The sequence below is a fragment of the Panulirus ornatus genome, chromosome 68, assembly GCF_036320965.1.
Source record: "Panulirus ornatus isolate Po-2019 chromosome 68, ASM3632096v1, whole genome shotgun sequence".
In the NCBI taxonomy this organism is placed as follows: domain Eukaryota; kingdom Metazoa; phylum Arthropoda; class Malacostraca; order Decapoda; family Palinuridae; genus Panulirus; species Panulirus ornatus.
The window spans coordinates 8,821,107-8,836,475 of NC_092291.1; the positions used below are offsets into that span (position 1 = coordinate 8,821,107).

At 47.7% G+C, this 15,369-nt stretch overlaps 1 protein-coding gene across 1 annotated transcript; it reads left to right on the plus strand.

Annotated features, from left to right (window-relative positions):
• Positions 1-1,052: 1,052 nt before the first annotated feature.
• On the plus strand, positions 1,053-13,342 carry LOC139747388 (uncharacterized). Its single transcript, XM_071659677.1, has 4 exons — positions 1,053-1,318; positions 9,747-9,813; positions 11,600-11,899; positions 12,550-13,342. The coding sequence occupies exons 1-4, from the start codon at positions 1,243-1,245 to the stop codon at positions 12,725-12,727; spliced, it is 621 nt and encodes a 206-aa protein (XP_071515778.1). The 5' UTR covers positions 1,053-1,242; the 3' UTR covers positions 12,728-13,342.
• The last annotated feature ends 2,027 nt before the right edge of the window (positions 13,343-15,369 follow it).

The following is a 15,369-nucleotide window of genomic DNA, read 5'->3' on the forward strand; positions in this document are numbered from 1 at the left end:
CTCCTCCACTCCCTTGAACAGCCAAGCTGCCGAAATCTCTTCCTTATATCGTCTTTCCCTCTTCCTATAACCTTCCCACCTTTAAATGTTCAGATCCCCAAACACCTGCGGAGCCTTGGTTAATTCCTTGTTTGTTTTTTCTTCCTCCCCGTAACTCTTTCCCTTTTCACCCATAATGACTTTTTCAGCCGATGTATGACCTTTTCTCCCGATATATGACCTTGACTAGGGCACGTGTCGCCCCCGTGTCACGTCCGCCCTTGTAAAAGAACAAAGACATCACTATCCTAAGCTTAACTGTATCATATTCCCTTCCATTCTGCCTATGTCATGTGCCTGTGAAGTTATTTCAACCAGCCTAATCAACCTGAAGAAAATGGTGGGCGATGATGAGAAGCTGTCGACAAAAAGTCATTTTTTCTTTTTTTCGAAGAGCTTTATCTCCGTCGGGGTTGATGCCACGGGCGATTGGAATTTGTACACACGAGCGGTCACGGGTTGTAGGCAGACTTAACAACTGTACACAACACGAGGGTACAACCCTGTCTTTGTCCACTGCCCAGCGAACCCAAGAGACATTTGTAAATAACTTATCTTGTTTTAAGACATTCGGAACTTTCATCCCAGTGATATTAACTCCAGGATCTATTCTATGGGGTGTATGGAGTTTAAGGCTGCTCTCCAGTCAGTAGCAGGGTTAAATGATGATTTACTTATTGGAATGAGTTCTTGAGACGAGGCTGTACTCCTTCTCGTCCACGTGAAGATGGGGGGGATGGGGTTCAAATCAGATAGCCTTCATCATTCATTATGAAGTATTTGCGTATTGCGAATTACAAATACCTCAACACACACACACACACACACACACACACACACACACACACAGGCGAGTGTGCGGAAGCAACACCATAACAATTCTCATAAAGCTATAGTGATGTGAATCATAAACAAATTCTGGGTAGTGTGGACGCGTGCGTATGTGTGTGGTAGGAGGGGGCGGGGCCAGCGTCCCACCCATATATAGCGGCGACGCGTCGGCTGTTTCGTTAGTCGTGCTTCAACCGTTTTCGTTACAGCATCCGTCTGAGCACATTGCGTCGTCCAGGAACGTTTTCTATTCTTTTTTGGTCACTGTTATTCACGCCGCGACTGTGACATCACTACAGAGGCTTCCACCACGTCGAGGCTTCCACCACATCGTCTTTGGTTCTCGTGTAGACAGACCTGAGACGCCACAGAATGTACCCGTCCCTCGCCCTCATGGCCTGCTTGGCCTGTGTCACCGCATACCCTGCTGTGTTCCTTCCTTACGAAGGTGAGTGTAGTGTCTTCCTGTAGTGTAGTGACTTGACTATAATGTGGTGACCTGCCTGTAGTGTGGTGACCTGCCTGTAGTGCGGTGTCTGACTATAGTGTGGTGCCTGACTATAATGTGGAGACCTGCCTGTAGTGTGGTGTCTGACGATAGTGTGGTGTCTACCTGTAGTGTGGTGTCTACCTGTAGTGTGGCGCCCTTCCTGTAGTGTGGTGTTTCCACATGACCCGAGACGTCATTTCTTAAGGTCTCTGATGATAAGATTCAGTTATCACCTACCATCCGTCACATATTACATATACTTGATAACTACCAAGGCTACCACACCAGGACAAGCCTAACTGACTGGAACAAGTGGTAAGCCCAAGACAGCAGAACAAGTGCCATGTTTTCCTTGCTATACACCAGGACAAGTGTCACTGGTGCCCCTCCCACACCTGGATAAGTGCCAAGCGTCACAAAACAGGCTGGAGTCATCCGTCATCTCATAAACCATACTATATAGCGTCACTTCACACTAGGACACGCGTCACACACCAACATCAGTGCCACACTGCCGAACGTAACACCGTCCACGGGAACCTTTTTTTTCCATCACTGGACTGACAACACTTTTTTTTCGGGGGGCTGTTGAAATAACGTCACTTCCTTCACACCACAATGGCTCTCCTTGTGTCACCCACATGTGGGACAATAGTCCCGTGTTTCCCGGTACTGGCACCGTCCCCTCAGTGCCACACACACACATGACGGGCACTACCTTGAGAGAGCGTGAGTCTTGTGGTGTAGTTGGCGAACTCACCAGCTTGTTGTTACAACGGTGAGAATGTTGAAGACCTTGGTAAACAAGGGCAACATTATTTGTATCGAGTGGTTGAATGCCTTCACTGCGTCAGTCCTGAAGTGAAGATAAACTTTCCTGTATATACTTAATCTAAGGTTCCTGACGAAGGTATACTGTGGAATTTACATTGATCTGTTGGGAAAGTTAATATGTTGCGTTCTTGCACGTATAAATGGTGTAATGACGTTGCTTCAGTGTCTAATCTGTAGACCCTAAGGTCGAATCTCCCCTCAAGGGCAGGGCAAATGGTCGGTAACTGGCCGATAATGACGCCGTTGGCATGAAGAGGACGTACCCAAATTAGGGAAACAGATAAGGGTCTGCTGAAGCAGGAAGACAAGGAGGAAGAGTAGGGAGGGACGGAGGCGTCACTGGCCCTCGCCTGTGGTGGCAGCCAAGTCTAGTGACACTGTGAGGCACTGTGGGGATAAGACAGTGTATGAAGGATCTTCTGTCGAAGGTTACGAGTGGAAATGATAATTTGTCGTGAAGAATCGGAACTTGAAGAGGACGGAGGAGAGGAAGGGCGTGTGGTGGTGATGTAAGAGTTATGCGTTACATGAGAAGGACAGATAACAGGACACCGGTCCATACCCAGGTTATCTGTCAACATTATCTACACCCAGTAACAGATACAGGAGAGCAAAGCAGAAGGCATATTTTGCCGGTGTGGGCTGGTTCAAAGACTGAGGCAACGCTTTGTCGTGGGGGACGGTCCCGGTCTTACATGGCAGTGGTGGTGGTGGTGGTGGTGGGGAGGTGCCGCAGGCAGGTGAGGGTGGGTGTGGTGGCAGGAGTGTTGTGTGGTGGTACTAGAAGGGAAAGCGTTGGTGGTGCTAGTGGTGGCAGCGGTGGTGGCCCAGCCCACCAAGGCTGAACGCATACACACCCCGTCACCATAGTGTGTGTGACGCTCACGGTCGTTGCCTATAGGAGGGAGTATTTTGAGGTTCCCCCTCCACCCTCAACACCCCACAATCTCGGGTACGTATACACAGACGCCGAGGACATGAATGAGCTATGGAGACTCCCTCCCCCCAGCGACGTCACGGGGTCATGCTCGCTCCTGGGACTTGACTCAGCGGGTTTTTTCTCTCCTCCACCATAATTGAAGCACCTGACCACAGTATTATCTTATCTAAACCAACAGAAGCTGGTTATTGTTATCTGACATTTATCAACCGTAACAAGATACCGTAAAAGAAGCCAAAGGTGACAGCTTGTCTTTGTGTTGGAGGAGATCAAGAGAGACTTTCCAATGAGTGTGGGTGTGTGTGTGTGAAGGGTGTACATCATAGAATGTGAGGGTGTTGCTAACACCCGACGAAAAACGGTGATGCAACCTTAGAGTAGGTGGAGCTTATGGTTGCTTTTACCTGGCACCTTCACCTCTGATTGGAGAGACAGGCAAACGGCTCAGAGAGTTCGTTTTGCAAGAGGCGAGTCTCTAAAAATTGTACCCATGAATAGACCAAAGGTGTGGATGTTTTTGTCCATGGGCGGATGTTATGTAAGGTCAAGAGACGAACAGAATTGTCTTAGATTAGATAATGAATATTCCTCGTCAACATAAACCTATCTCTATAGGGTCAATATATCAGGGGTGCCTTTGGCGGCTGCCTCCCACCGAAGCTGAGGGGCGCTGTCTAGTAAATTACTCCCTCGCGGGAAACTAGAAATTGAAGTTGCTGTAACTGCGTCACTTGAAGCTATGTTGGGAGGGCAGTGAAAGGGTGCAGTCCGTTTATGTGCTGAGGGAGGGAAGGGGAGATCGCCCCTGACACCCACCACTCAGCTTGCGGCACCTGGAAGGCCAATCGTATGAGGAAGTCGCCTGGCAGAGGACGCCCGACACCCCCCTTGGTCTCACGACGACCATCAAAACCTACCGATGTCCTGGAGAAATCCAGCACTACGTGGCCGCGTGTGCTGCGCCCTGGGGCTCCTCGCAGCGTCCCCTTCGCCCTGAGATCCCTCTCTCATGGTGCGTCGTACACCCTGGGATTCCTCACGAGGGTACAGGGAGTGTACCATCTACCGCCTCTCTCCTCACTCACCCTCTGGCCTTAGGCCTAACGCGGCTTCCGCAGGAAAGTCCAGCAACGCTCGCAGCAAGTGCGTCGTCCTAACCTAGGTCATGGACGACGTATGGGTCACAGGTCGTGATACGCAGGTCGTAGGCCACGCACAGGCCATGAAACCCATGGAATGGACTACAGGTCGTGGGCCACAGGTCATGGACGACAGGTCGGGCGCAACAAAGGAGATCCAGTTTGTAAAAGTTACACATCTTTAGACGATAAGAAAAAGATCTCCTCTGAGCTGCCGTCCTCAGACTTGTCTCTTCGCAAACTTGGCAATGCTTGTTTGTGTCATTTGAAAGACGTTGTAATCCAGCTTTCTGTGGCAGGCAGCCACGGACCAGGGAGGTGTGCACTACCGGTACCACTCGCCTGGGTATCGAGAGGGTTAATGACAACTGCAGCACTTCAGTGGCTGTCAAGATTCACCCTCAAACCTAGATCTTTTTTTCTTTTTTTTTTCTTTCGCCTGGGTCATTCATGGGCTGCTGGCTTTCAGTCCACAAACTCAGAACCTCTCCATCTCACACACAACGCGAGACGTAACTCGCATGACACGTGCTTCGTAATTGTAGATTTTCCTGCGGCGAGCGCTACGCGGTAACCCCTCATTTTGGCAACGTATCGTCGCAAGTTCTCTCTCTCTCTCTCTCTCTCTCTCTCTCTCTCTCTCTCTCTCTCTCTCTCTCTCTCTCTCTCGGAAGCAGTTACCGCAGGTCCTTCCCCGGACGTGGCAGTAGGCCCTACCAGGACTCGCCCCTAAGGTTAAGCGGAGCTGGGCAGGGATCGTCCCGAACCCTCACTTTCAATGCGGCGTCCCAGCCAGCCGTCGTCCAGGACGGCTGGCTGGGGACGTCCCTACAACACTCCCACGACAGAAAGAGACGCGTGAGGAGCAACAACAACAAGCTGTACGTCATCGCAGACGTGGTGGCGACGCACACGTCGAGGTAACACACTATCAGGAAGGACAACTCCCGTTATCTTCGAAAGGTCACTGTGTGTGTGTGTGTGTGTGTGTGTGTGTGTGTTTTACCGTTCGAGTTCGTACTAAGAAAGGAAAGGTTGAGGCTATGGTTAGCCGGGATATAGGTTAATAGCTAACGCTCACTGCCGCATGTGGCGCTGCACGCGTGTGCTCACACGTGACCCAACAGCCGTAGCTACTTACATGCCGACTCCCCACCACCGCCTTGGCGCCTCACGCCCCACACTGGCCTCTGGAGACAAAAGCGAGAAGACACAGTGACAGGTTCCCCCTAGGCACACCTGTCGCCCTCTTTTGCCGACGTCCTGTACACTGTTCGCTCTGCCCTTTCCTCCTCCTACCCGCCATAACCACATAACTTTCACCCACGCTATCAGTGAAATGCCTTGCTCACGTAGGTTTAGACAAATGAAACATTTTCCTAAGTCAAAAGACAATGGGATAGGTGACTTCCACACCTCCTCCTCCTCCTCCTCCTGCCTGATCGTGTGTGGGGTTATGCGAGTAGCAGCAGCTGCAACACTCGGCTCCCTGGTTAGACTTGGGCCGCCTCAGCTGCACGGGTCCGCCGTACGACTAATGTGCTTCGTTTACACTGAACTCCCCGATCTGTACGTAAGGTAATAGATCTCACAACACCGTAAGGGGTAGTGCTGTGTGCCATGCTCTCAACACGAGCACCAAAGGGTCAATAAAAGGACCTTGGAAGTCGGGTACGTTGTAAACAGGTGTGGTCCCTGGGTGGGACGGTGGCATTGATGTGTGTGTGTGTGTGTGTGTGTGTGTGTGTGTGTGGACATTTTATCTTATGACTGATTCTCTTCATAAATAATGCATACCTACACACATTATCCCTCGTGCTGGGAAGGACGTCACCACACAACGTTGCCACCAGGACTTTGCCACTAACCCTGCCACCAGCGAGACAGCCTAGGACTACGCCACACACCCCTGCCACCAAAGAGACGGCCTAGAACTTCGCCACATAACCCTGCCACCGGCGGGGCGGACTAAGCCCTCGCCACACAGCTCTGAACATTAGCTTCGACCCTGGCGTCACCCGTGTGTTCCCTCCCTCCCTCCCCCCCGTGCTAGACTCACTGCTAACTAGGTGAAGAACCTTGACACATAGCTCCACGCACCGTACAGGGAACCATATCACTATACCTTATATCCTGGTACGGTAGCTCCTTCCGGCTACACTCAATCGTCCAGATTCACAAGAAGTGAGTCCGGAACAGTTCTGGGTGCCCCTGACAGGGTAAACGCCCGTTAAGGCTTTGCAAAAAGTATATCACACTATATCATGCCCACTGGCGATGGCCCAGTGGCACTGACGTCGGGTTCCACAGTGTCATATGACACCATTGCATGTCACACTCTGGCCTGTCTCGTCACGCTACTTAAAGAATTAAAAGCCTCGACACCTGACACCGAACCCTCACGTTTTCTTCATTCCTCTCACGCTTTACCCGCCCTCCGATAACTCAGTCACTCTGAGATGCGTCTGGCCTTATAACTAGGTGTTGCTCAGACTTTACTGGATCTTTTTTATATACTGTGACCGACATGCACCGGGCAAAACGTGCCCTGATCAGGGCCAACTCGGGTGAAAGGGAAGAGTGAAAATCTGTACTTTTTAATCAGGTCTTCGCAGGTATTCGTAGACCTGACGCTCATAAGAAGAGGGAGAGATAATCACGCAGCTTAGCTGTACGGTCAGGCCTCGAGTGACCGATCTCTACACACAAACTGTGGCAAGCAGCAGCCACATGCTGAGCTTCGAACCCAAAACTTGTTGGCCCAAACACATGTACACAGTTCGCGAGAGCAGAGGCAGTATACACGTATACATGCCGAAGTGTGTGTGTGTGTGTGTGTGTGTGTGTGTGTGTGTGTGTGTTTGTGTGTGTGTGTCATCTGCAGCCCTCATGGGCCATCAGCTTTCCAGCAAAGTAAACAAAAGAGACCATGTCTTGTCAATTTCCTCGTAACGACAGTTCTCGACAACTCTCTGGCATAGCTAGTCCTAACGTCCTGCATTAGAACTAACCTGATTGATAATAATGCCCTGGAGTTAAGCTGATAGATTGTAATGCCCTGGGGTTAAACTGATAGATAGTAATGCCCTGGAGTTAAGCTGATAGATAGTAATGCCCTAGAGTTTGTATCACTGACACGTGATAGAAAGTAATAACCAAATACAGATAAACAAAAATGGTTGCTCAAAAAATGGGCAAAAGCAAGCTCAAATTTCACTAATACTTTATAGATTCTTTTACAAATTTAATCACCAGAAATAAATCGGTCCAAATACGACCTAATTAACAACAACAAAAAAGCTCACACAGGGATTTTCAGAGCTGGGAGAAGAAATATATTACGAACGATAACCCTATGAAGAAAAAAAATGCAAGATGCTAACTCGTCTAGTTAGATTAGTATTCCTCCCATAGAGACAAAGAAAACATGGATGCCAAGACATTCAAAGAAAATTTATTCTGAGATTTTATTTTAATTTCGGTCGTCCGTAAAGACACTTGCCCACACATCTGGTCGTACGATAACACAACGCGTGACTCACCTGGTCGTGCGTCAAGACAACGCGTGACTCATCAAGGTGTTCAACTGACTCGCCAAATTAGCCATCAAGGAAACAGTTGACTCACGTAACAATCCTCCAGTTTATCAAAACAGGTAATAACAGGTAGTTAGTGAGTGAACTGTTAAGACAACAACAGCCTGACTCAACCGGATCTCCTTCAAAACCTATTAATTCACTAAATTATCCATCAAGGTTGAATTCTGATTACCCATTGTTCAGCCACTGATCAAGACGGTTTTGTTCTCTGATAAAACGATAGCCTCATCAAAACTCATTTGCTATGGACGCAAAAAAAAAAAAAAGAATTGTTTTTAGAAGTATCTTCCAAGACAAATGAAAATCAAAGTAAAAAAAAATCAAACACTTAAATAATCTACAAAACAGTTTTTACGACAACTAAGCAGTTAATCGACTGATTTGAAAAATATAAGAAAAGATAATGAAGGTGGAGTGGGTTTTTTTTCAATCTTTCGTGGCGAATACGTCGGCGTTGCTTAGCCTTCCACAAGAGCAGGAGGCACAGCCAGGGCTGGAGGTGAGGTGCACGACCTTGACCCTCCCCCTCAATGGTCTCTCAGTGTTGCCAGCTACGACGTCCAACCCCACATTGTTGCCGCTTACGGCGCCAAGCCCCTCAGGAAGCGAGAGTTGAGACCTCCCCCCTCGCTGGCCGCTGGTCTCCGCAGTGCTTTGTGAAGCCAGTTGTTACCAGGTAGGAGTGCGGGGGTGGAGGGGGGTCTGCAGGGCCTGGGGAGGGCTGCCATTCCCGGGCCAGGTGGCCACGACGACCACGTCCGCCATGGGAGGTCGCTGCGGCCCACCACACCGCAATGACCGTGAACAACTCCTGAGGTCGTCCTGCAACAACCACTCCCTCCTTCCCACTCCCTCCTTCCCACTCCCTCCTTCGTGTGTGTTTGTCTGCCCGACGGCCTGTGTCTGCACGTCTTCCTGTGTGTCTGTGTTTGTCGTCACTTGTTCACAACTGTACAGGGAGGGAGTTCATCATTCGTAAGGCCCCAACTCTCAAACATACCCTCCTATCATACAGTATTTCATACTAATGTATGCTGTAATATTCACAATATCCCCATTCACTTTATACCAGTCATTCACAACTGAACGTGCATTGTACTAAGATTCCTACAAATCGTCACTTTTTCACAACCTTGTAAAACAAGACGAAGGATCATTGTCATCCCTAAAGAACGGATAGGAAGTACCTTAGAAATCCTCAGAAGGATAATGTGTATCCATGCGCGCAACATCCTTGGGTGAAGATGCCTCGCAGGGGATGAACCTTTGCATGACGTCTCCAGCTGTTGCTGTCACGAAGAGGATGTACGCACCTCCGAGACCATCATGACGATGGTGTCTGTGTGTGTGTGTGTGTGTGCGCAAGACGTCCTTGGCTAGCGTTGACTCGGTTTGCGCCCCTGGATCGGGTTTCGTATATTTGTTCAGGCTGGAGGAATGAACATTCCCTGGCAAAGCCTACGTGATGTGATTCGGCAAGTCACCCCCAACACACACACACACGGACGCACACAACGAGAAGACAGTGTTCCTGAGAGACGTGAAGCACCCACATAGCCTACACCAAGGATTGTTGGTTGTTGTGGTCAGTACACTCGTTTGCTGGTTCGACCACGTCTGAAGCTCCAAATCGGTGGTTCGAATCACTAATGAAGCAGCTCATTCGTCGATGGCGGTTCCTTTTTACCACAATCATCCTTGTAGTTCCTTTCATGTAAAGACAACGGACTCTTGACGTACAATAACTGATTATCAAGACTATGTAAAAAAATAAGATATATTATCATAGCAGGAGGTTAACGCATGAAAGAATAGTAATGTGTAGACATAAAACCTTGATTGAATTTTGTGATAACGAGGCAATTGTGTTTCAGATGAGAAGGGAGGGACCAATGCCGCCAGTCTACTGGACTGTACCCAGTCTTCAGATGGTTCTTACAGGTGAGTACCTCGACCAACTGTGCCCTACCCGCTCCTCCTGCTGGGCCCCTGTAACCCCTTTCCACCGCATCCTACACACACACACACACACACACACACAGTCGCAAGCGCATTACGAAAGCTCAGAAGGTCATGCCAGACGACTTGATTGTTATGAAGGCAGCGAGAGGATGTGGTTCGACTCTGTTATAAGATGATGCGTCCTTGCCCGCTACCCCATCAGCGAGGGTGGGACTCTTGAGTTCCCTTGCGTCCTGTACACCGGTCCATAATAAATGCTACGTCGGTCCATATTCTCTACACCCTCCATGTTCTACAGAGCGGTCCGTATCCTATTCAGCGGTCCATGTCCCAGAGGCGTTCATCTTATCACCATGTGACTCATATCCAAACATGGAGTGCAAACACGAACTTCTAAACACACTCAGAGTCTCTAAGGGTCGTCTTCAGCACTGCTCATCCGCAAGTCATCCTCTTGTGTTGTTCTCAAGCAGCTTTGTTAAGTGTTCAGATTGGTGTGGTAAGAACAGACTGTTCTCGTGAACAACGGGGTTCCAGACAAGGCCATCAATGCGTCCGGTAGCGACGGTGATTAAAGCCATTGGATGGTACTACTGGTAGATGATTGTGTTGTGGTAGGAAAGGTAGTGATGGTTGGTGCTGGTAGTTATGGTAGAGCACAGCGGTAGGGTTAGCATGAGTGCTTGTGATTGTGGTAGATTGAAATAGGAGTAGTAGGTAGTCGTGTTGGTGGTGGTAGTGAATGTGGGAGGTGATGGTGACTGGCTTAGTTGTAGGTGGTGGTTGTAATAGTGGTAGGTAATGATACCAAGGGTAAAGGTAAACAACATTGGTCGGAATAGTATTTGTGGTAGTGGTGGTAGATGGTAGCGGCTGGTGGGTGTTTGGTACGGATGGTCATGGTGGATAAGGTAGTAGCTGATGGTATAAGGCAAAGGTGATGGTGGTAGATCGTAGTGGGAGTGACGGTACAAAAGATGATGAGAAGGTTATTGGGATGGATGGAGAGGGCCAGCTAATTACAAGCTAACATCACCCCTCAGCCACCCTACCAGGGAACTCCCCGCCCTCTAACCCTCCACCTCACCACCACCACCACCGTCTCCTCACCTTCAGGCAGCTCGAGCCTACCACCACCACCGTCTCCTCACCTCCAGACAGCTCGAGCCTACGTCGTCATACACTGTAGAAAAACAGTCACAGGTCGTCAGTTCGTGTCAGTCAACCTGAAGCTTGGGTCGCACTAGGAACATCTGTTCTTGAGACAAATACATCTCTCGCCTTTGTTTACCTGTGTCCTACACCTGCTCATTACACCCACACCCACCCAAACACCCACACACACACACACCCACTCACACACACACACACACACACACACACACACACACACACACACACACACATTGGTATCTACTCACAAACACTCAGAGTCAACCTCCATCACGTAGTAGCTCACCAGACACATTTCACTTTTATAAGTTGAAGTAGCCTTACCGCAGCTGACTGTCTCAGTCACTAGTGGTTTCTCCTTTCTTCAACCCCACACTAATGACCATTAACTAGGGAACAAGTCATTAACTTAGTTTACTAGGCACTGTTAAATCGTACGAGCTGTTGTAACTTTTTGAAGTCTGAGATATCATTCGTTTTTATTTTTATTTTGACGTTGAATATTCATTTCACTTGGCTTTGTGTTGTGATTACTAGTGAAGATGTGACCATCTGGTTGTTGTGGTGGTGTAAATTGGTTGTGTGGTTGCAGGTGTCGCCCAGTGAGACACCGGAACCCCAACAAGACGCCAGGACCTGAGAGAGTTCACGTGTTGGAGATGATAGAGGAAGGACAGAACAGGATGACAGTGTTGGAGATAATGGAGGAGAGCAGAGACGGAATGACTGTGTTGGAGATCGCCGAAGAGATCTTCCCGTCCTTGTCCAAGAGGCAGCAAGAGGATGAGACGGACGAAGTGGACCCCAGCTTCGTCATCACGGTGCCAGAGCAGTCGGATCACAAGGCGCTTGAATGTGGCCCTCATCAGATCTACGTCCCTGAAATCGATATGTAAGTTACCCCTCTCTCTCTCTCTCTCTCTCTCTCTCTCTCTCTCTCTCTCTCTCTCTCTCTGTATATCCATATATCTTCTAATGTCTCTGTGTCCTTTCATACGCCTTGATTATGTATTCATTCGGTTATGGACTCATTTATTTATTCATTCGATCGATCCATTTCTTCATGGACGAAAGATATAGTGAAAGATGAGAAATAAGTGACAAGAACATGAAACATCGAAGACCCCAAGCTTCTCCACAGCTTCCAGATTGTAATCAGTGTACGTAACGTCCCCCCGACACGCCTAGAATCTTTAGGCGATAAACACCTGTCTTTTGTCTGATACGCAAGTATTTCAGCCTTGCATGGACCGTTGACTTACGGCGGCCCATTGTCTGTTACGTTGCCTTGGTATTGGTAGGTTATTTGGACATGAAGCCCACGCCATTGGTAGGGTCATTGAAGTTGTCAGTGTCAAGATATAACTTCGAACTGGAAAGACGTGTTACCTCCTTCGTCAGGTGTTCTGTGTAAGACTATAAACGCTCTCACTACATGAGTGGCTCTTGCAATGATCAAATTTCTCCCCATATAAACTAGTTCGAGGCTCTCTGTAACCCCGTTTTGTACATCCGTATTTCATGGATTTCCTTCCGTTTCAGTTGTGAGGACCTGGCGGACCACAGCGGCCCTTCCAAGGCGCCCTTGGTGAGCGACTCCGTCGAGCCCTTTAAAATCATGAGTGTGGGGCACTTCGAGGAGGAGGAATGTCCTGAGGGTCAGATGATGGTCTTCGAGATCGGGATCTGCTTGGATGTCAACCCTCCGGAGCCAATATGAGCAGAAACACCAAGACATCCAAGAGGAATTAACACACACACACACACACACACACACCACACATTGTAAGATACGGTTATATAAAATTTTGAGCTGGCTACAAGAATTTAACACAGCTCAAAAGTAAAGAAAAAAAATGTACAAAGAAATTAACAAGATATTATTTATTCCATGTAGTGTAAGGTACTGGGCGTGACCCGCTGATGGCCCGTGACCTGGTTCATGGCTATGGTTCATGAACAGTTCGTTGGTGGTTCATGATTCATGTGGCGACTCGAAGGCAGTTCATGACTGGTTCTACAGTAAGTCATGAACGGTTCATGAATATTTTCCGGCCAGTTCATGAGCGGCTCACGGATAGTTCGTGAGTGGTTCATGATTTGTTCATGAGTTGTATTGTTCACAGTTCATGAATATTTCATCGGCAGCACCGAGCAGAAGTCTCATTATAGCTTTAAACATTCATTTGTTGTATATTAATACCATTTTCTATGATAAGAATCAGCCTTGTTTTCTGTGGTGTCTATTGCACGTCCCTGAGAATACGAATTGGTAGTACAAAACTTTCGTGTCTTGTTGCGTGCCTTTAAATAAATCAAAAGAAAAACAACAAAATCTTTCCATTGCACCTCTTCTCATTCTCTTTGAAATTGTAATCTCCAGTGTCTAAGCTTAGAATGGCAGAGTGAAAAGAAAGGAGGTAGTGAAAACCTTACCTAAGGTTAAGTGTGGCCAACCAGCAGGAGTAGATGGGAATGCAGTCGAGTCTGTCAAGAAATGGAGAGGAGGGATGATTTTCCCCTCACTGGAAAGTGCCCCATGAGTGTTGAAGGACTAAGGAAAACATCTTCCGCTGACCCACAAGGAGTCTGTACCACCCCAACACAGACAACACCATATAAATTAAGCTACGTACAGGACCATTTGCTAACCAAGTTACCACATTCACACAATCACTTTACCATATCTCCTTATAACTGTTGTCATAAAACTAAAACACCTTTCACACACCACTGTGAACATGGCTAAGGTAATGTATAGATACCACAACCTTACCAACGATTCTACAACGCTACTGAAGCTCACTTTGTGGATTTGAAAGGGATAAAAAGGTCAGAAACATTCATTTGAGATTCGAAAAATGTGACAAGTTGGATAGTTTCAAACACTGCAACATAACAATAAATTAGTTCGACTGATGACGTTAAAACAGGTAAACAGTCTTAAAAACAATTTGTTGTTAACACAGGGCTATATAAAGATGGCGATTCATGGAATAGTAGCTTGAAGGCGTGGAGAGTGAGTGTGGCCACCGTGATTACAGCTGAATTACACTAGACAAGGTAAAGCTTGATTCTGTCCATGTGAAGGAGGACGAGGCCAAGTCTAGAGGGAACCATAGATCAGCACAGTATTACACAATGGTCGTGGGGGACACAGGAAAGTTGTATGTCAGTGACAACTACTACTACTAATGGCCGGTGACCACCTGTTGACAAGTGTACCTGGAGTCAAGTTCCGGCCCGGGAGAACCTTCTTGATGTTCCCAAGCGACAGACTTCGATGGAAAGCGAACTACTTTGACAGACGACTGGTTAGTTAGACTCTAAGGCCTGTCAATTGCCAAGGCCGTTAAGGCTGTCGTTATGAAGATATAACAACCAATCAAATAATCACGAACAACATCTCTACACGCTCTCACTATGTACATGGTCCTTTGCGAGGTGCAGATGAGAATCTAAAAACAATCGTGAACACTGCAGCTTTCGGCATTTAGTGCTTAAACAAATTATCTAAGCAAGAATCACAAACGTACCTTAGAAAGTTTCCATATTTCAGATCAAGCAGGAACTCACGTAATATATGAACGGCCTTGGAAAAAAGTATAGTTCATCCGGTGTACCACAGGTTCCTGATGACGACAGTGAACCAGTCACATAATCTCACTCTATCATTGTGACATTTACGTATACTGGCCACACTGGACCCAATGTACACTCCCCTGGGCCACACACTAGTAGTCTGGGAACAAAGCAAAACATCTAATATCAAGGTCGAGTCGTCAATGATGATCATGATCTCCAACAATCGTAGTAATGTTGCCAGGGTAGTAGCAAGGTACTTGTATTGTCCTCCGGTGACAAAGGAATACAAAAGAATGGCAAGAGCAACAGAGCATTAGAGTTTTCCCGGAGCAACAGATCAGAAACACCGAAGCCTCGAAGCTTCGTTCAGTAAGACCAGAAAAGTAAATAGATACTGAAGGAAAAAAAATGTCTATAAATTCCCTAACTGAAAAGGTGCAGACAACGTTGTAGTCGTAGAAATTCGTTCCAGTCTTAACTCTGAAACGTATTTATGATGTTGGTCTCCACCATACCTACGGGTTCGAACACCATTATCACGGGTGACATGAAACTGTTAGGTTGAGGGACTCTGTACCACTTACACAGGATTTGTGTTATCTTTGAAGTTCGCCGCTGTATACTCCATCCTGTCATTGTTCGAAGTAGGGTGACCAAAACTGATCACAGTATTTAAGGATAGGACACACCAGTAATCTGTATAGAGCCAAGAACGATTGGCCTAATTTCAAATGCCCATCCTAGGAAGCCTAAAATTTTGTTCCGCCCCACTTGCTA

Excerpts from the sequence above, each read along its gene's own strand:
- LOC139747388 (XM_071659677.1), top strand. The coding sequence starts at position 1,243 with ATGTACCCGTCCCTCGCCCTCATGGCCTGCTTGGCCTGTGTCACCGCA. Across the intron at positions 1,319-9,746 it reads TGTGTTCCTTCCTTACGAAG|ATGAGAAGGGAGGGACCAAT; the intron begins GTGAGTGTAGTG and ends ATTGTGTTTCAG. Across the intron at positions 9,814-11,599 it reads TCTTCAGATGGTTCTTACAG|GTGTCGCCCAGTGAGACACC; the intron begins GTGAGTACCTCG and ends GTGTGGTTGCAG.